At 45.0% G+C, this 20,457-nt stretch overlaps 1 protein-coding gene and 1 long non-coding RNA gene across 2 annotated transcripts in view; one reads left to right on the top strand and one right to left on the bottom strand.

Moving 5' to 3' along the window:
• Positions 1-20,457, bottom strand: part of LOC125759399 (uncharacterized) — a 173,004-nt gene that overhangs the window by 69,694 nt on the left and 82,853 nt on the right. The gene's annotated exons all lie outside the window — the stretch shown is intronic.
• The window catches only part of LOC119387307 (uncharacterized), a 28,218-nt gene that overhangs the window by 1,455 nt on the left and 6,306 nt on the right, over positions 1-20,457 (top strand). The window contains exon 2 of the mRNA XM_037654657.2: positions 5,451-5,895. Within this exon, the coding sequence (XP_037510585.1) occupies positions 5,451-5,895 (445 nt within the window). The remainder of the gene's footprint in view (positions 1-5,450; positions 5,896-20,457) is intronic.

Below are 20,457 nucleotides of genomic sequence, written 5' to 3'. Positions count from 1 at the left end.
CATCCCGACACTTAACAACCCGATTTATGCCGTGTGTTTTACCACTACGTGCGTTGCCTCTTCGTGATTCCAAAATTCGTAGGATGGCACAAGAAAAATACCTTGAGCATTTACTTAGCCAACAAGATGAGGACAAGACGAAATTAAAGTACTTCCAATTACGCTTGAAAACTGAACTATTTTGTAAAGATATACAGGTTTTATCAACCGGGTTAGGCGATCGCTTGTAGGCGTGCAATGGACAGGCGCACATGTACCCTGACAGGGATTTCTTCCCTCTTCTTCTTTCTTTTAATCCCTTCCCCCAAGCGTAGGGTAGCAAACCGGACGTGGGTCTAGTTGACCTCCCTGCCTTTCATTCCTTTCCTTCCTCCTCCTCCTCCCTTCAAGAAATGTGTCCGAAAAACTTCGAAAATCAGGAAAATGCAATATTTGCTTGCTGCCTTCATAATCACTTTTATTGTGGCGACAGACATGTTATGACGACTAGGTACATCAATTAGGGCAGTAATTAAACAAGTTAAATTATTTTTTTCTTTAGAGGAGAGAGGCGGGTGGGTCAAATGGGGCACTTGGAACCATTCCCTCGAAAAGCTCATCACTGTTTTGAGAGTTCCGTTCGCCGGCCGCTAGTAATTCTAGCTCAGTGATGAAATCTGACCAATGTCGTCAGTTAAACCGAAAGCGAAACGTGGAAGAGCGCAGGTACCATACTCTTCCGAAACGTCCATAATGAGCGAGTGTCGTTTTATCAACCATCGATCTACTTCGCTTCCTGGGTATTCGGGCTGTGCTTGCCATTACAGCGCGCCTAGCGCACGTACCGGTCCCCACAAGTAAAACAAAGCACACGAGCTGTAGCTAACGGGGCGAAACTACATGCCAGCGAGCTCTGTCAGAAGATGCGCTGCAGATAGCGAGAGTGCGTCGGCATATCCGGCTGACCCATCTCGATATTCTGATGCTCGCCTTATCGCCGGCTCGAGCGAAGCCGCGCTGCTACCATCACTGCTCGTCAGGGGCGAAAGTGGTGGCATTCTCGGTGATGGAGAAAGCGCATGCACCCGAAGATTTCGTCACGACGCGGGCAAACAAATGCATAAAGAGTTGAAAGCGTACCCTGACGAGAGCGGTGGTGGTAGCAGCGTGGTGTCGCTCTGGCCGGCGATAAGGCGAGCATCAGAATATTGGGATAGGTCAGCCAGATATGCCGACGCACTCTCGCTATCTGCAGCTACCAAGGTATATGTAAACTGGTAGCGTAACTTCCGTAGAAGCCCACGTGTCAAGCTGGTGGCTAGTTGTTGCAACAGTCGCCATCTATGTGAGGAGGGGACAAACAGAATTAAAAAAAAAGAAAAAGATGACGTCACAACCGGAAGCGGAAATGACGTCACGTTTTAACGCGATGGGCGCGAAATTATGAAATTTTTTGACAGGACGCCGCTTCTTACTTTTTTTTTATAGCTGCATGTTCTTTTCCTTATCACTATGACGGCTCCATAATGGAAGCCTGCAAGATAACGGGAAGACAAAAAAGACAGATTTGATAAATAAGGTGTATTTTATTGGCGAAATATTGCAGTTGCACAGGATATTACCCCAAAATATATAACACAGAAATCAGAAGTAGCATAACATTTCAACGTGCACACTGTGATGGTGTAATGTGGGCCCAGGATCCGAAATAATTCACCAGCAGTCAGGTGATTCTGTACACACAACACAGACTTTAACACAACCGATAACTCTGCCAATTCACACACACTACAGCATTCCTTATTTACATCCTAAACGTCCTACGCGCCTCGCACACAAACTGTCCTACTCGCCGTTATGAACTGTTGCCGCTGCGGCGAGGTCGGTCGTCACCGGTACTCCTTGGGCAGTCAACAGCCACGCTGCCTTGACCGTGGCGAGGTGGTAGTGGTGGTGATGATGGCACTGCAGGCCGGTAGATCACCAGGCAACTGCAGCGCAGGTTAGCTGCCCGTCGCCAACATGAGCCGCGGCCACCTCGTGACACCACTCGGGCCCCAGGACCTCAGGCCAGGAACAGACTAGGCTGCCGGTCTCTGTGTCAGCACCGGGCACAGAGCGGGAATCAGGCTCACCAGGTCCACATGGCTGCCGGACGCCTGGTTAAGCGATGTCGCGACCCGAACCGCCGACCAGCGGCTGCCGTTCCAACCGTGTCGCGCTTCAACTCCTCGAGCCGCACGCCCGCTCGCGCTTCCTTTTCGTCGTCTTCCCCTCCAAGGCGTACCGCAGAGCAGAACTGTCGTTCCCTCTTCGCCCCGTCACGGGCCACACAATCCACATCATCACACACACAAACCTTGCACACGTGTGCTCTTGCATCCGTAGACAGCGCAGCGTTTCTTCGCGTAGCGTGGCGGACTCATCGTCCCGAAGGGCGACAGCACGCCGGCCGTGCGCTGGCAAAACACAGTCACTGAAACGGTTCCCGATGGCTGCGCTGGGCTATATTACCTTCTGCCAAGTACCACGACTAGAAAACAACGGTTATGCGAGGAAATATCTACGGACGACAGGCACAAACCTACTGCGCAAAACGAGCGACGCCATTTGCATCTCGAAATGCGCAAAACCGTTGGCCAATGTTACCAGACTGCCTGCATGTGCCCGCTGTTTCTGAAAATAAACGAAAAAAATTGGCCACTCAACCACATGCCCAAGACTAAAGTATGATTAAAGTAATCTACTAATTTAATTCGTGACAAATAAACTTAAAACTAATGAAAATAAACGCTTATTTAATTTTTTGTTTTCATTATTTGTCCCCCCCTCACCTAGTAGCGCTTTAATCGTCACGCGGGTGTTGATGTTTGTCGCAATAGGTTTCCGACCACTTTTCGTTCCGACTTTCGCGACCTATTTAGATTGACCTTGCAGCTACTGCAGCGCATCTTCTGATAGAGAGCGCTGGCATGCAGTTTCGCCTTTAGTTTCGCCCCGTTTGGCCACAGCTCGCGCGCCCCGTTTTACTTTTTTGGGCACCTGTACATGGTTAAACATGCTGTCTATGGTTAAAGTGGCTCCAACACTGCACGGTAGCGCCGGCATTGAAAACAATCAATGATGTAAACGCTGTTTCTACTACTGGTATTTCTCAAGTCAATTTTGCGTTTGCCAGTGTTACAGGGTAGTCTCGGGACCCTTTAAACCACGGCCACTGTGTTGCAGCTCATACTGAGCGCCACTGTACGTATGCAGAAGAACTAACACCACTGCCATCGCTGACGTGAAGAGTGACGTCATTGTAGTCGTCTGTTATTTCCGCAGCACTGTCCTTGAAGAGATATTGCTTTGCCCCGCTAAAGCGACCACATTTCTTTGAAATTTCTTATAGTACCACCTTGGTTATTCTTATCACGGTTTTTATACCATCAGTTAGAAGAGACCATGACACCAAGGCTAGTGCTGTTCACCTTTAGTTGAATCCTGCGCGTAATCAGCTTCCAAACAGCTCTAGATTACATATGCGAACTTTCTTTTGCGCCAAATTCAGCTGAATTATCCGGAAAGTTAGTCCCTCGCGAAAAGAAAAAAAAGCGGCTCCTTTGTTTTTTTCTCAGAAAGAGGACCTTTGTGTAGGCTCCAAGCATTACAAGATCGGCTTGCTGATTTTGACCATGCTTGGTTGAGGCCTTTCCATGCCCGACTGGTGCGGCGCAAAAAGTGTAAGGCGTCTACACTACACACACACGCACACACACACACACACACACACACACACACACACACACACACGCACGCACACACACACGTATATATATATATATATATATATATATATATATATATATATATATATATATATATATATATATATATATATATATCCCTGCGTGTTCGATGGGCATGCTACGCACCTCGCGTCGTGGTACGCGAAGAGGAACACTACGCGCGCCGTGTTTTCCCTCTAGCCTGGCCGTTAATTGAACGTCGACAGGCGCGCGAGAGAGAGGCAGCGTAGGAGAGGAGGGAGAGGGGACGCGCATGCGCTGGCCCTCATCGCGGTGCTGCGCAGGAGAGAATTTCGGCATGTCAAGCCCGCATTTCAGAGGAGCCAACCGAGGGAAGCGCTGGACTGAACGCGCGCAGCACTTTATCACTTGAAGGAGAGGAGACTAGAGGAGGAGAGTAGCGTATGCGCCGTGAGAGCAGAAACGAGAATGCAGGAGAAGCGCAAGCAGGTGCTGGTAGAGAAGTGGAGAGAGTAACGCGCAGCTGGTGGAGAGAGGGAAGGAGGCGAGTCGCGCATGCGTAGTGTGAGTGCGGGCTACTACGCCGCGTGCGGATTACCACGCTGCGTTACATACCTCCGAGCAAGAGATACTTCGCATCTAAAAGAGGCCGACAAACGTGCAAAACTCAAGTTTTACTGACGTTTCGACAGAAGGGCCTGCCTTCGTCAGTCAGCCATTCACTCTGACGAATGCAGGCCCTCCTGCCGAGACGTTAGTAAAGCGTGTGTCCCGCCCTCTTTTTCAACTGCATTTCCCACCGCACACGTTGAACTGCTGCCTTGCACATATATATAGAAGAGACACAACTTCGCGGTTACCTTAATTTTATTTGCCACGCTTGCGACCGGTGTACCGGCTTAGCCAGGGCGTTGCTCATAAGCCAGATGATCATGCTTTCAGCCATATGACCATATGTGATCATGCTGAAAAAAATCGTGATAGTGTATGTGAATGTCAGTAGTTGTTGAGGCGTTCTATTTCGGAAAAAGAATTTTTGTTGCCTAAAGAGCGCTTCGCTCTAGCGTCGCGCTAAATAGTTTATTTAAGGTTACTGCTTCGAGCCATCACTACGAAACAATTTTTTTCTTACTCTCAAGGCGCTGATCTTTCATGACTATGACAGTTTATTCACTTTTGTTTAGCTTTCATTTTTTTCGACCTTCACAAAAAGTTGCAAAACGCGGCATGTTTGCCGTTTTTTAGAAAGAGCACAGATTATTCCGCGAGTATTGTCTTCACATTTTGAGCTTTGTACGTTCGCATAATAAGTGATAAAAATACTGCGGGATCCAATGAAGCAGGAACGTTGCCACAATATTGTGACAAAGTTGGGAAAAATAGTTTTTTGACTGATACTGCGTGCGGCCTCATTTTCGCAATGTAGTGGTCCAAGTAAAAGTATGAATTACACATCGTTACGCAGTATAATCTGACTGATGCAGAATAATTTGACTGATGCCACTGCATCATAAATTCTGCATGAAAAATATGCATGGTAGTGTCTTCTCAACGCGATTGTCTTGCCTTGGGAAGGCGGAGATGACAGCGCCCGTGCCCTATACATCTCCTCCGCGTTTCGTACTTGATTTCAAGCAGCGCGCTAGAAGGAGCTACATAGGAGAGCCTGTTTTGTTTGACCCAACAGTTCATGTTTTCTCCCTTTTGCTTCCTCGGCAGTTTCGCACAGTGATTGCCCTTCTTGCTACGGGAACCGCGCTGGCCACGTACCTGGACGACGAGAAGCCGTATGAAAGGAGCGAAGCGGTGCGTCTGGAACGCGATTCGCCCTACCACTTCGAACGCGATGCGCCGCGGCCGCGGCTGCCACCACGCTACTCTACCGAACGCGGATGGCTCGGCCGGAGCCCCCTGGTGGGCAGGGCGGCTCGTGTTAGGCCTGGCCCCATCTACATAATCCGTACGCTTAACCCGGAACCGGGCTCCGGCCAGCAGGAGACACCCCTCGAGTCGGCACATTGGCAGGCGCCACCGCTGCTGTTCCGGACGCCGCCCAAGACGCTCTCAATCGCCGAAGGCAGCAACGTGCAGTACGTGGTCTTCGTCGACCGCAGCGCCCTCCCGATTGAGGAGCCAACACTGGTGGATGCCTACCACGGCCGGCGTAAGAGGCTTCAGCTATTGTCCTGTTCTGGCCCCTTATGTCATGCAGGTTTCGAGCGCGAAGGTAACGGGTAGGGAGCTGTAAAGAGTATAAAGAAATTGAGGCTTTGGGCAATGCCGCGTTGCCTCTTTCCCAATGGTTGCTGTTGTGACGTGGTTCGGCGAAACGCAGGCAATACAAACCAGAAAAAAAAAAAAAGGCACAGCAGTTAAAGGAAAGTAAAACTTACTACATCGCTGTCTTTTCTGTCCGGCGTATAGTACCGTATGCCAACATTTTTTATTTTGTAGTCGAAAGTATGGAATGCAAATGTAAGCACGTGTTTCCATGAGTATTTAATTTAAAATCTTTTTGAGGCTCAACAAAAGAAGCATACCGCATTGTAAATAACGCAAAAAGAAAAGAGTTTGGCCTAAACAAACAATGTTAAAGCCAAGAATATTTCACTGATAACATAGGAAAAGAAAAACATTGGCTTTGGATGATAATGAGTACATTTTTCAAACACCACAAAGTAATATTCATTGTATCATTGCTAATTTTAATGAATAGTGATTCCAGGTATTTAGATGCAGATATTCGATGCGCACCAGTCTGCTCGTGTGGGGAGGACATGCACACGCATCGGCTGACATGACAGAAAAGATTGGAAACAATGAATAGCTTTGCTTGGTATTTTATCTGCGAATAATGAAAAAATTCGCTACTAAATAAGCCAAAATATAAGTTCAGTATAGCCAGAAGTAAACATGCAGCCAAGCTGAAATTTTCGTCGACAGGTGGTGTGGTAAAGTAGCCAACTTGGTGCAAAGTATTCCTTACGGCCACCCTGCTCTTTACACACTTCAAAGCTTTTCGCCAATTTAGCGCCATTAAGTCAATGATCCTCTAAAGTTGCTGATGTTTTTCAAGTTTTTCCAAGGCCCTCTCATGAGAATGAGTTCGATGTAAAATACGGGTCATTTTCAATATTTCCTACACTACTTTCTAACGTACTTTTTGGAAGTTTCCACTGTAAGGTGAGATGTGCTAATGATAATGAAAGTTGGTAAAAACAGTTAGATCACCTTGGATGAGTAGAACATTATCGGTTGTTGCATGTTTGTCTGTTGTGAACGCCACCTTCTGTAAAGCATGAGGGTATAATAAAGAAATAATAAATAAATAAATAAATAAATAAACAAACAAACAAACAAACAAACAAACAAATAAATAAATAAATAAATAAATAAATATTATTTCTTTGCCTGAGGGATACAAAGGGAGTTGCATCAGTGCATTGCGTAGTTCTGCACTGCGAACTTTAAAAATGAAAAGTGGATCACGCCACAAGCGTCGAACATAGACACTTCACACACCGAGGCGCTATTTCTTTGTTACCCGTCGTTTCTCTGTTGAATTGGTTGTCGAAACTGCAGTGTGATTCGCCTGTTAAGCAAGCACAACTAGCCAAAATTTACGTTTTGGTAAGCATACAACTACGAGTTAACGCTCACATTGAACAATAGCTGTAAACACAATATACGACAGTCATGATGGTGATGGTATGGAACCCCTTTGAGGTAGGCTATGGGCATATATGTCACGCATTTTTTGCGGTATCTAATACCGATCCTGTGTACCATGAGCTGAGTTTAGTGTTGTTTACTAATGCTTAGCAAAAATCCACCGACAATTGCGATACTCCATAATGCGATTTCTGAGCGCAGCTTCGTGTTGGGGCAACGCCTACTGTGTTTGCAGTTATGGCAAACCGCAGTTGTAGCAGTGTAACATTGATCACATATTGCCACAGAAACTGCCAGCGCACGAGTGCTACGCACACCACTCTGCAGGCGTCGCGAACCAAGCAAAACGCCGACAGCCCCGTTACCACAAGCGAAGCCAGCCGCAGTTCACGTGCGAGCCTTGCGTGCACACGAGCTCCTACCGAGGGGCCAGCGCGCGTGACCGAGGAAGAAAGCGAGGTTAGAGACCAGTGGCTCGTGATATCGACATACTCCACGTTCGCCCTATCGATTACGCCGACGCCAGCAATGCCAACAGCGACGCCGCTCAACGCAGGAACGGGCGCCTAACAGCTGCGCTCTAATAAACAGTAACTAGTGCGCTTTAAATTTAGTTTGGGAACATTTTTTTATTATTTTGTAGGACATCTGCAGTCCACTTAGTATGGATTGCACAGACAAGAACCTATATGAGCAAACGCTTAGTAAAACATAATCCAGTTTATGATCGGAGGCCAAGAAGAGTGCATTGTACCGTTTGTAAACATGGCAGGGAAAAATTGCAGATTGCGCAGCGTACCTGCGTTGATCTCATGATATCCTCGTGGCCCCATAGGCTGTTGCGCGACATGATATGCCGTTGGAGCGCCGAAAAAAAAAAGTCTGACATGTTAATAGATACAGTTAAAGCTCGATCTAAAAAAACCTGATTTTACGAAGTTCCCGATCTAACGAAGAAATTTGCATTCTCCGGCAGCTCCGGCAGACACCCATAGCGTTCAATGTTCTCATTAACCCGCATTAACGAACCTAGTTTGGCAACAAACCCGATTTAACAAAGATTTTCCTGAAATATATTAGTAAAAAAACGGTGATTTCTATCTAATTTTGACAAAGACGGGCTTTTCTTCGAGCGTGTGCTCTGAGTCTATCGCGTTAAAACATATAGCCGCCCCTGTCACAACCCTAGAATTATTTTGAGAAGTCTGCACGCCGCGCCCATGCACAAAAAAAAAGGACTCAGCAGTCGGCAGAGCTCTAACATATCATGTGGCGCTAGGGGCGGTGGTGGTTTACAGTCTCTGCATATGCCCTTACAGTTGTTGCTCTCGTTATTAAGGCGAAAGCCTTACATGCCTCATTAAAAGCGAAAATTCACAGTCGGCGTCGGCGGCGTCAACACGAGTGATGCAAAAAATCTTCATCACATGATCCATGTGACGGCATCACTACGTCACAGATCGCCAAAATTCCTGACGTCGCTACGACGTCACATACCGTGAGGTCACATGATGAAGTCACAACATGGAATCGTCGCTTGGTAAATGTGGGCCGATTACGGAAGCAGTGCAAAACCAGGTGAGGTGCAGAAAGTTCAAAATGCCTCCGACCCTGGAGGCAGTGCAAAACCACGTTGTGCAGAAAGCTTTCGGAGGGGGCCGGGAAAGGAACAAAAGAAGATGGTTTTCCCCTTCCAGTCGTCTTAGGTGAATGCATAAGGAACTCCGTCAGTCTTATTTTATGATTTATACAAAAGATGGCACCACTCCGCTGGCACAATCAGTGCATTCGTTCCCTCTGCATTTGCATATCGGCAACTTGGCATGGCTTCATATAACTTCTAACCAGCCTGCACCGCTCGGACATGCGAGGCTGCATGCCCAAACCGCCCTAACGCTCTTTTCGCTCAAGAAGACGTGTGTTAGTGGTAAATTCAATGCGACGGTGACTTTTGAGCGTCGCTAGAGCGCAACTATGTATTTTGGAAAACCTACAACTCCCTTCGTCGATATTACGAATGTCCCGATTTAACGAAATAATTTGAGTGTGGTAATCACTTCATTAAATCGTGTTTCAACTGTAATCGAAATTAAGTTAGCCTACCTATGGGAAATAACTTAAGGAGAGCGATAAATTAGGACGCTTGGTGGCTATTCATATATATATATATATATATATATATATATATATATATATATATATATATATATATAATATATATATATATATATATATATATGTGTGTGTGTGTGTGTGTGTGTGTGTGTGTGTGTGTGTGTGTGTGTGTGTGTGTGTGTGTGTGTGTGTGTGTGTGTGTGTGTGTGTTTATTTGCCCTGGAGACAATAAATGGAACAGAGAGACGAACACAATTGATGGAATCCGTTGTCTTCGTCTCTCTGTCCCCATTCCTCTCATTAGGGCATAAAGAAATTGTGAATGTCGGGCAAAGAATTTTCAAGCGAACGACAAACTTGCGACAGCCGTAACTATGGAACTGTAATGAGATATTAATAATTCTATCGAAGTATCATATGATACAAATGGCAAGTATCTTATCGGATACATTTTTTGTTATGCTAGTATCTTGTATCAGTACCTCAAATACTTATAGTGCGGTGTCTCGTATTCTATCTCGATACAATTGCAAAGTACCTTTTCGCAGCCCTGTGACCGCAGTTACCTGTTTTACAGTAAGTTCCAGACATATATAGACTATGCCAGCTAACTGTAGCAAGAGTATAAAAATATGCCGACGCACTTCATCATGATACACCAAGTGCATGTTACCGGCTATTACATAGTGTAAGTCACACATTTTTTTGTGTTCGCTTAATTACCTAAATCGGCAAGAATAATTAAGAAACTTCTAAAGCAATGAAGCTGGGCAACAATACCGATGAGAAAGTTTTAGATCTGTTTCCAAAACGTCCGATTACACAGTTTCTGACTTTCAATCTGTTAGGTATTAGTGTTTTTCTGCTTACTGCACGTGCCCGCGAAATACTAAAAAATACCACGTGACATACTTGCCATAATTGGGAAGGAATTGGGTTAGGGAACATTGCCATAATTGAATGTTCCCTAACGTGCCGCGTACAAACGATATGCTTCGCTCGCGACGGTTCATGACAGCGAGAAGAAGACGCAGCGGTTGTCATCGTCATCATGACCTTTATCTCAGACAATGACAAATAGCATGTACTGTGATGTAACACTGTAACATGTACTGTGTAACATGACAATGACGTATGTACTATACGCTCCACTCTTAGAGGGACCACGCGAACGCGTGGTCGTCGACCCGCGTAGCGCAATCTAGCGGCAAGATTTGTAAACGCGGCGCGCGCGCATAAAAGCCTAAGGGCGGCGCTTGGAGCTGTTCGTCTGCTGCTTTCCACCGAAAAGTTAGTCGTAAGCTTTCCACATGCTGCTTGCACCAGGGGGCTGCTTTTGATAACGGACAAGAAAATTGGTGCCCGGTGCAGCGATCATAACAAGTCCTCCCAACCATAGAAATAATAATAGAATGCCGTTAGCGCGCGTCGAGCGCGGGGGCGGAGAAGTTGCAGACCACGCAGGGTACGAACCGCCCTTGTGATTCTACGCGCATGCTACGCGTTTCCAAATCTAGCCGGCACTTAGCGCTCTGCGCTGACGTGTTTCCTTTAAGAGTGGACCGTACTCTAAGTCTCTAAGACTCCAAGAGTGGGAGTCCTATCTGAGAGGCTGACAAAAAGGCACGAATGCCTGCCAGAGCGCGTGTTGTGCTGCCACAAGTAACAAGCTCGTCCTCGCAGAGCCACCCCCATAGTCGCTGTCTTGTCGGCTTTTAAGCTGGAGCACACGTGGCGGAATGCTACCGTCGTTTGTAAGCGGAACGTGAGGGAGCACTACAATTAAGGCGCGCAAGCAAGCATGTCACGTGGTATTTTTTTTGTATTTCGTGGGCATCTCCAGGAAACACAAAAACGCTAATACTTAATACCTAGAAAGTTAGAAACTGTCTAATTGTACGTTCTGCAAACCGATCAACAACTTTCTTAACGAAATTTTTTGCGCAGCTTCGTTGCTTTAGAAGTAGATTATTAATCTTGAGTAATTAAGCAATCAAGTCGAATACAAAAAATAGTGTGACTTACTCCATGCAGTAGTCAATAACATGCATTTGGTCGTGTAGTCATAAAGTGCGTCGGAATATTTTAAAACTCTGGCTAGGGGGGAGGGGGAGTTAGCTGGGGCACCTTGTATACTACTTGTTCATGGTCTCGTAGGTAATTACAAATAATATTTCAAGCAATGCTCCCGGCTTACTATCAGCATCAGTAGTAGTTTTAATTTTCTCTATCAGCGTCTATAGATCTGCGTTAGCGTTCTACCTGAAATTTGTAACTTCAACGTTAACTACAGCTGTCATTCTAACGGCAGGAATGCTATGTCTTTAATGTAATAAGAGTGGAAGCTCTGCCTGCAAGCTCACTGCATCGGTTGGGTCCAACACATGATGGATAAACCTTAAATTTGCGGACGTAGATCCACATACTTCGAATGTTGTTTTTTAGGTTGGATGGAGAGTCAGCTTAGTCAAGCCTGTATGCTTCTCTCTCTTAATAGCAAGGAAGCCTCCATCTCGTGCTGCCAGCTCTCGGACTGTGTGTCTTTCTTTCGACTATCTGTGTGCTCCAGAATATCGACCTGAGGTGGTGAAGAAGAATACAATAAGCTAATTTCAGTTCAGTAATTCTTCATTTTAGTTGGAGGAAAGAAGCCGAAAGGGGTTAAAATATATATAAGGACAAACAGGAACATAAAGATGGGAAAGAAAAACACTACTACATCATTAATTCATTGTAAGCGACAGAAAAATCGCACAGTCCCTCATGCATTTGCCTCGACAGCTCCAAGGCGAAATCCACCTTTTTTTCAGTTGATTGTATTGCTTTCTGCGCTAAATGTGGTTTTGCACTTCCTCCGGTATTGGCCCACCTTTGACCAAGCGAAAATGTTACGTGATTACGGCACCATGGGACGTCATGATGACATCACAGATTCACGCCGTCACATGGTGTTGAATTTTTGCATAACTCCTGCTGGAGCCAACGTTTCCGACGCTGAAGGTCATTTTTCGCGTTTGATGAGGCATCTAAGGTTTTCATCTTAAAGTAGATGCGCAAAGTTAGAGATGTAAAAGATGGAGTAATAAGGGAATTACTAGACCACAGAGGAGGTTATACAGGGTGTTTCAAGAAATGTGTCCAACCTTCTCAAAAAATCAGGAAAATGCGATATTTGATTGCTGCCTTCAGAATTGGTTTTTCTGTAGTGGCGGGTATTTTAAGAGGGTTAAAGAGATTATTTGCGACTGTAATTAAAAAAGTTAAATTAATTAACTTTTTAATTAGTGGAGTTAGGTGGTTGTATCAAATGGGAGAATTGAAGTTATTCATGCCAGAAAGCCAACCCAACTTTTAGATTTCGAAAAAGTGGCATCTAGTAAAAATTATGAAGTAATGAAATTCAACCAAGTTCAATGGCGAAACCTAAGCAGAAACATGGAAGAACGCAACTGCCATATTCTTCTGAGACGCCCAAAATGAGTGAATGACTTATTCTGTAGCGCTAGGCATATTAAGATGGTTAGAGACATGACTTGAGACAGTAATTAAGAAAATTAAATTAATTAACTTTTTGATTGGTGGAGTTAGGTGACTGTGTCAAATTGGGGAATTGAAGTTCTTCGTGCTAGAAACCCATCCCAACATTGAGATTTCGAAAAAGCCGCCTCTAGTAATGATTACGAAGTAATGAAATTCAACCGAATTCGATGGCTTTCGCTGTTGAAAGCCGTTGCATTTCGTTGAATTTCATTACGCCACAACAATTACTAGAGGACGCTTTTTCGAAATCTCAAAGCTCGGATGGGCTCCTCGCATGAAGAACTTCAATTCTCCCATTTGACACAATCACCTAACTCCACTAATTAAAAAATTAATTAATTTAACTTTCTTGATTACTGCCCTAAATGATCTCCTTAACTACCTTAAGATTCCTGCCGCTACAGAAAAAGCAATTCTGAAAGCCCCCAGCAAATATCGCATTTTTCTGATTTTTTAAGAAGGTTGGACACAATTCTTTAAACACCCTGTATATACGAGTACTTGCACCAATAAGGATGAATTGAAAAAAAAAATTCACGCAGTACTCAACTGCTCACAGATCAATGTGGCTAAATACTTGATTCGGCTGTATATATTGCAGAGCCACGAAGCCTGAATTTGCGCTAAAAATGAGGATTTAATGACCGTTCGTACCGCTGAGATCCACAGTTATGGTAATGTGCATGTAGCAAAGGACGGTAGTTTCGCTGATTCCATAGGGACGACGACCCCGCCGGACTAATTTAATGTTGACGCCTAGCAAAATCACTTGACCGTACGCACATGAGTTGCTTATCCGTTACCGATGTCATATCAGATAAACCTATATAAGGGCCGCACGCACTGTGGAAGCTCTGATAAAATTTACATGGATAAGAAGAATATGCATGAAAGACTGCAGTACTCTCTTATACTAACATGATACTGTTTAACTTCAGCTATTTTGAAACTTCAGGATACACTTAGTTTTTTGCCATTTTGAATGCTAGAATAATAAAAAAAGAGATTATCAGCGGATACAGGCTGTCCAAGAAACCACCCCTAGTGTACTTTTTAGGGTAACTGGCCGGATGTAAGAGCACTACGCGAGCTTGGGAATCACTGGTCAATGTGAACAGGATATCAGTGTACGAGGTTATGCTAGCTTCACAATTACAAGGATTGGTAATGCGGAAATCAATGTGTGCTGGAGGGCAGCATCTTAAGCTTCTGTTCAACTACTCCATCGTAGGTAGCGCCGAAAGAGAGCAAATGGATGATGCGAGTAAGTTGTCAATGACCTAGTTAAGCCTATAGAGGCCTCATAACTTACCAGGGCTAAAGATGAAGGCGTAATGAAAAAAATAATAAATAAGCAGTCAAACAGAGGCCGGTCATCTGGGGAGTAGCAGACGCGCGCACATGAAGCATAGGCTTACGAAGAAGAAGAAAGAAGACGTGTATGAAACAGTTGTTTTAGACAAGGTAATGTTGACCTTTGTCTCGTATCTGCAGCATGATGGTGCCCGGTATAGCGTGGAACGGGCGTTTATCTACTCGTAGTTTCAACAGAAACACCGATCAATATGTTTTCTCAAACTTCTCAAACATGTTCCCGTAGCAGGGGGAAATGTTCAATAGATCGTTTCGTGGTCGAACGAACTTTCCCAAATGTAGAAGCCCTGCAAGTGGGGTAAGACCCAATGACAACGTTTGGTCAGCTAAAGTAGTACGGAGAGCGATACAACGCAGAAAAAATCATTATAGACGTCATCAGTCGTAGTCGCTTCAGCGTGACAGCTGTTTCGTTGACTGCACGGTGCCGTGTTTAGATTACCCATAAGCTAAAACATCGCTAAAAAACAATATTCATGTTTCAACAACATTGGCTTGCGTGCCGGGAACAAAAATAAATATTTATAACCGCCATATGGCGACCAGTATACGGAGCCACGGGTGCACCACGTAAGAAGCATACGAGTACTTTGTAGTAAATCAGAAAGCTTGTCGAGTTGGAATAGATGCATAGTCATTAATCTGCGCGGAAAACGATGAAACTCACACAGATAAACAGGGCACAGGACGAGCTCTGTGTAACAAGTGAAGTTTATCGGTAAAAACACTCGACAAAGAAACACTCGAAAACACATCCGACTGCATGCACAGGACACTAGATCATATGGGAAATAATGCGCAACTGCGTGAACGAGTGCTTTCACGAAAATAGAAATGTTTTAAATGTAATGTTTCATCTTTCCCTTAGTTGGAAATCGTGTGGGTGCAAAGCTTTCTTCAAAAGAACTGACACAAATTGGGGGACGCTCAAGCTTTCAAGATTTAAACGCGATACCAATATCCGGCCCTATCCTCATCGTGCTCTGTTTCGCTTGTCATTATGTTCAGTCGCCCGGTCTCTCTCTCTCTCTCTCTCTCACACACACACACACACACACACACACACACACACACACACACACACACACACACACACACACACACACACACACACACACACACACACACACACACACACACACACACACACACACACACACACACACACACACACACACACTCCACATACCTATAGTAAAGGTAAAGGTTTCTGCCCTCTTCAACAGCACTTTTATGACAACAGTGTATCCCCTACGTGTGTTAAGCGAATGCGCGCACTAATGTGTATGCCCTTTGTAATGGGTGGCATGCTCTAAACCAGGAGCAATTACGCGCGTGATAGTCTTTCGAAGTTGCGATGCACCCACTGCGTGTTCGTAAGAGAATGCGCCCAGTAATCTGTGTGCCTTTTGCAATGGGTGGCCGGCTTTAAACCACCAACTCGTTATGCAGTTCACATGGTGTGACGCCCGATGGCAATATACGGTTGTACCCCGTTTTACTGCGGTATTACATCTCGTACTGTGACACCTGTACACAGGACGCGTATGTTTGTGAAGCATTAAAGGTAATTTCAGTGGAGTTCCAAGCAGTGGAGTGGCTTTGTGGTAGAACACCTGCTTGCAACGCAGACAGCCTGGGCGCGATTCTCACTCCAACCTAAGATATTTTTATTATTTATCTTATACAAGATGATGATTTTTCGCTCACCACCAACGACGCCGACACCGGAATTTCCGCGGAACGAGCTCTTTAACGCTATCGCGTTAATACTGTCAAGCACAGAGACAACAAAGGTCGTGAAGTTCACAGAAAACAGTTGCGCGACCATTGTGTATCGGTGCAATCTTTACATGCTTAATAATTTTTTTTTGCGTAAACTATTTTCCTGTGCACTCAGTGGCTAGTTTTTTTTTCAGCATTTATTACTAAAACTTTCATTTTTTAAACATTGCTTGTCCTGTGTGCTTTTCATCTGTGTGTCTTCGGTCATTTTTTTTTTTTTTTGCGCTGATTCATAAACATGCGTATTTTGTAATGAGAGGAAACATTCTTTTCGAGAATTCAGAAAGTGTGTCACTGGAAGGACAAATTAACATTCATTTGACCTGTAACTTCGTTCCACTAGTCACTAGGATGTTACTTTTCCTGGCATGAGCCTTCTTGTAGCTTGAGAGCTTCCGCAACAACATTGACAACTTGTGTTGCTGAACCCGCACTAAAACGAATTCCGCGATGTTTGTTGTAAATAAAAAAAAAAGTATATTTCTATGGACTGTTTCATCAGGTGTTCGAGCATCGAAAACCATTTTTTACAAAACGCTCTAAGTATCATGAAAAAAAAAAAACCCAGAAAAACTGAGTCGTCATGTTTACAATGCGATCTGTCAATAAGAAACATTCCGCAGATCCCACCCGTTGTGGGAATCGGTTTCATGCGAAGCAGTCAGAGAGTACTTCTATGCTGTATTTTATGGCTTTGAAGCAAAGCACTACCAGGTGGATCGACGTGTTTTTTGTAAGTGTAGTAGTTGCGTGTACATCGTGGACTTACCAGGCGCGTCGACAACACTGGCGTTTAAAGAGTAATTATGATGCGACGTAACGTCAGCCCTCACGTTAGAGTACATACGTCAGTATTATCGAAACTAAGTCCACTTTATGGTGCATTCATGTGAATATTATAAGGAACTTTCATTAATGTATTCCTCCGGGGTCGAGCAATGCTTCAATGTGGCTTGCTGTATCATAGGAAAACGCATGTAATGTTTATTAGACTGCTATAAACGCGAAGCCAACACTGGTGCCACAGAAGTTAATCTGATATGACGCCTGTATCGTAGGAGTGCTTATTGCTTTCTTGTAAAGTTAGATAGCCGGCACCACAACCACAATTGACGTTGCACCGACTGATATTCCAAGGCCGTTTATACACCTGGCATGGCTCTGCGGTAAAGTACACATAGGCGTGCGCACGGGTGGGGGGCGGGGGGGGCCGCCCCCCTATTCACCTAAGAGGGGGGCGCTGAGTCAGCCCCCACATTGGCATAATAGGGAGGGGGGTGCTGCGACTCTGGGGTTGGGTGCAATGTCAGCGCCATACATTGACATAATCGGGAGGGGGGCACTGCGACGACCCTTCGCCCCCCCCCTGAAGGGGAACCCTGCGCACGCCTATGAAAATACCTGATTGCCACGCAGAATGCTTTGGTTCGATTCCTGCTGGGATCGTAATTTTATTACGATAGCAATTATATGGGCAGTATCGACGGGTTTTTGTCGTCGCCGTCACCGTCATGTCCCTCCCGTATGAAGTCCAATTTGATGAGATCCCCCCGCGCATCGTATGTTCTACCGCGGGTAAAAGCCCGCGAGCGGGGGTGACGAACAGATATCAAACGAGCCGGCCCATTTCCGTCGCTCAGAAGGTGCATGCGATAACATCACCCCACTCGGGAGGCCTGCCGTCGAAGCAGACAGGAAACGCCCCGCCCGTCTTTAACGACCATCATAAGACGCGAGCGGGAGGGGGGGGGGTGTCGAGGAAGCAGCAACTTTGAACTTCGAATCTAAGGGCGTGGCTTTCTCTTCGGTCATCACAGCGGGCGGCTCGTATACCCTTCTACGTGCTGCGCTCTCAACGCGAAGTGACTATGCGGAGAGCATCTCTCTCTTGAGCGGCCGTGTTATCTTACACCAGCGTTTTCTAGTTACGCGAGATCGGATACAAAATAGCTGCCAGCCTCACTTCGTATAACGCCACAATTTGTTGCTATCGCATTCATTGCTTCGCGCTTGCGATGAAACCGTGACTTTTTATTCTTTCCATTCCTCAGGCCACTGCTGCTGATGTCGGTTTTTTTAACGCTCTCGCATTTAAATTATCAATGTCTGTTCTCGCCGTTCTTGGGTAGATATAAACTGTCAATCACGTGTGGCGCATACCCGCACACCGCGGCCCGAGGTAAACGGGTATGTGCCCGTTTACCTCGGGAGGAAAGGGTTTGACGACGTACGCGACAGGATTTTCATGTTATTTATGTCTTGACCCGACAGTCATATTCGTCAAATCCTCTTACCCTCCCATGCCAATTTTCATGTACACCAAGTTAAGGAGGCGATCATGAGAGCATCCAGACGTAGGCGGCTAGATAGACAGATCGACAGATAGATAGGTAGATACATAAATAGAAACGCTCAAAGTACCAAAGGTTCGCTAAGAAATACTTTGAATTTAAAAAGATGGCACAATTTGCTCATGTAAGCTGCATTCATGGGGTGCCCAAATCTCATAAAACTAATTTAAAACACATAGCTACGATTATACAATTCTTGAGTAAAACCTTTATTGAAACTGCAAAATTTTTTCAATTTAGGCACTACCATAAGGGGCCTAAACAAAAAAAAAGCATTATAAGCAGAGAATAGGCATTAAAATATCCTCCATAAAAGTGAGAAAAAAATGTGCAATACTTGTGGCAAGAAGGCTGACAATATTTTAAACAAAAGTCACATTCATGCTATGAGAACACCATATCAGTGCGGCAACGTCGTTCCTTGCCGTTTCCGCACTGATAACGTTGAAACTTAATAAGGTCGACGAATATATTCCGCAAGAGAATTAGTAGTGTCTGAAAGCGGCATACGCTCAAATAAGCGTGAGAAAGTGGTGAGCATGTGTAGAATTAGACTTTTGAGCTACAACGTAGAAAATGGGAATTAAGTGGCACGATCGCTTTACCATTCACGATAAGCACGCACAGTGAGAAGGAAGAAACTTAGAGGTAACCCGAGGGAAACTTAACTACTCAATTATAATGAAATACACACATGTGTGCCTACAGAAAGGCAAGAGCAAAAATATGAAAAGCAAGTAAAAGAAAATGCCTTTTCAAATTTAGGAACAAAGGTGAAGGTTAGCTGACGCCTTCGAAGTAAAAGTCAGGGCGTGTAATTCACAAGCGCGATTGCTGCCATCACTGGTGTTATGCACACGCCGTTCACCCGCACTCTAGATTTCTAAATTATGACTATGGCTTCTAATATCTCCATAGCAGTGTTCATATTATCAGTACATGCCAGGATTTTATTTCCTGTATTCTGCAGTCTAGACGAATATTTCTTGCTGTAGGCAGCAAGGACACCCGTTTCCCGTGATCGCTGTCAGGAATAACGATACTCTGTAAGGCACCAATAATTGCTTTCTCCTCCTGCCCCACCCCCCTTCCGTACTGTTTGCCCTATAGTCGGCGGAGAATTAAATCCACACACGTACTAGTATCGCGATCACCATGTAGGTAGAACAAGCGATCTTCATAAATTTGAGTAGATGAGTGTTCTATCACGCCATTCGTAATGCTAACGAGGGCAAAGAACGTATCTGCGCTTAGCGCGCCCTCGTCATCGTTATCGGTGCTCGTATTTCGTGCACATCGGGGATACGTTTTCTTGTTTTGGACAGATATTTGGCCTATTTATCCCCCACCACCCATTTTCCCCTAGTATAACCTAAACCGTATTGTGCAACGCAAACTCATTGTCTACGCCCCATTTTTGTGTCCTTTTAAACGTGGCATCACATACTGCAAGTCACAAAAATTCCCAGCGCAAACCACCCCACGACAGTACTCGTTACCTTCATCGGCCGCATTTGTAGAAATAAGCTGCGCCTATATTTTCAGTCCCCTGCTTATGATAAGTGCATACGGAACGCCATCGACGTATGAGCAAACACAAAAAGGAACAAAACGTCGGCTCGGATTGGGGGAGAGAAACAACGAACATCTCTAAACTCGTTCTCCATTTCTGAACAATTGTTTCGGATGTGCTTTTTTTTGTTGCATGTATAAGCAACTATTCCGCCGCTTACGTTGGCGCTACGACTGGGCTTGGAGCCTCCGTAAGTAGCCTCTATTTTTCTAGAGGAATTTGTACGTCTCCATTCTGCTCGATTAAACGAGGTTTGACTCACTCAAATACAATAACTTCGTATATCTTTTAAGTGAAAAAAAGATTAAGCGCAGCT

The sequence above is a fragment of the Rhipicephalus sanguineus genome, chromosome 1 (genome assembly GCF_013339695.2).
Source record: "Rhipicephalus sanguineus isolate Rsan-2018 chromosome 1, BIME_Rsan_1.4, whole genome shotgun sequence".
Classification (NCBI taxonomy): Eukaryota; Metazoa; Arthropoda; class Arachnida; order Ixodida; family Ixodidae; genus Rhipicephalus; species Rhipicephalus sanguineus.
Note: the sequence above shows the minus strand (reverse complement) of the source record. Positions and strands in the feature narration are given on the sequence as shown.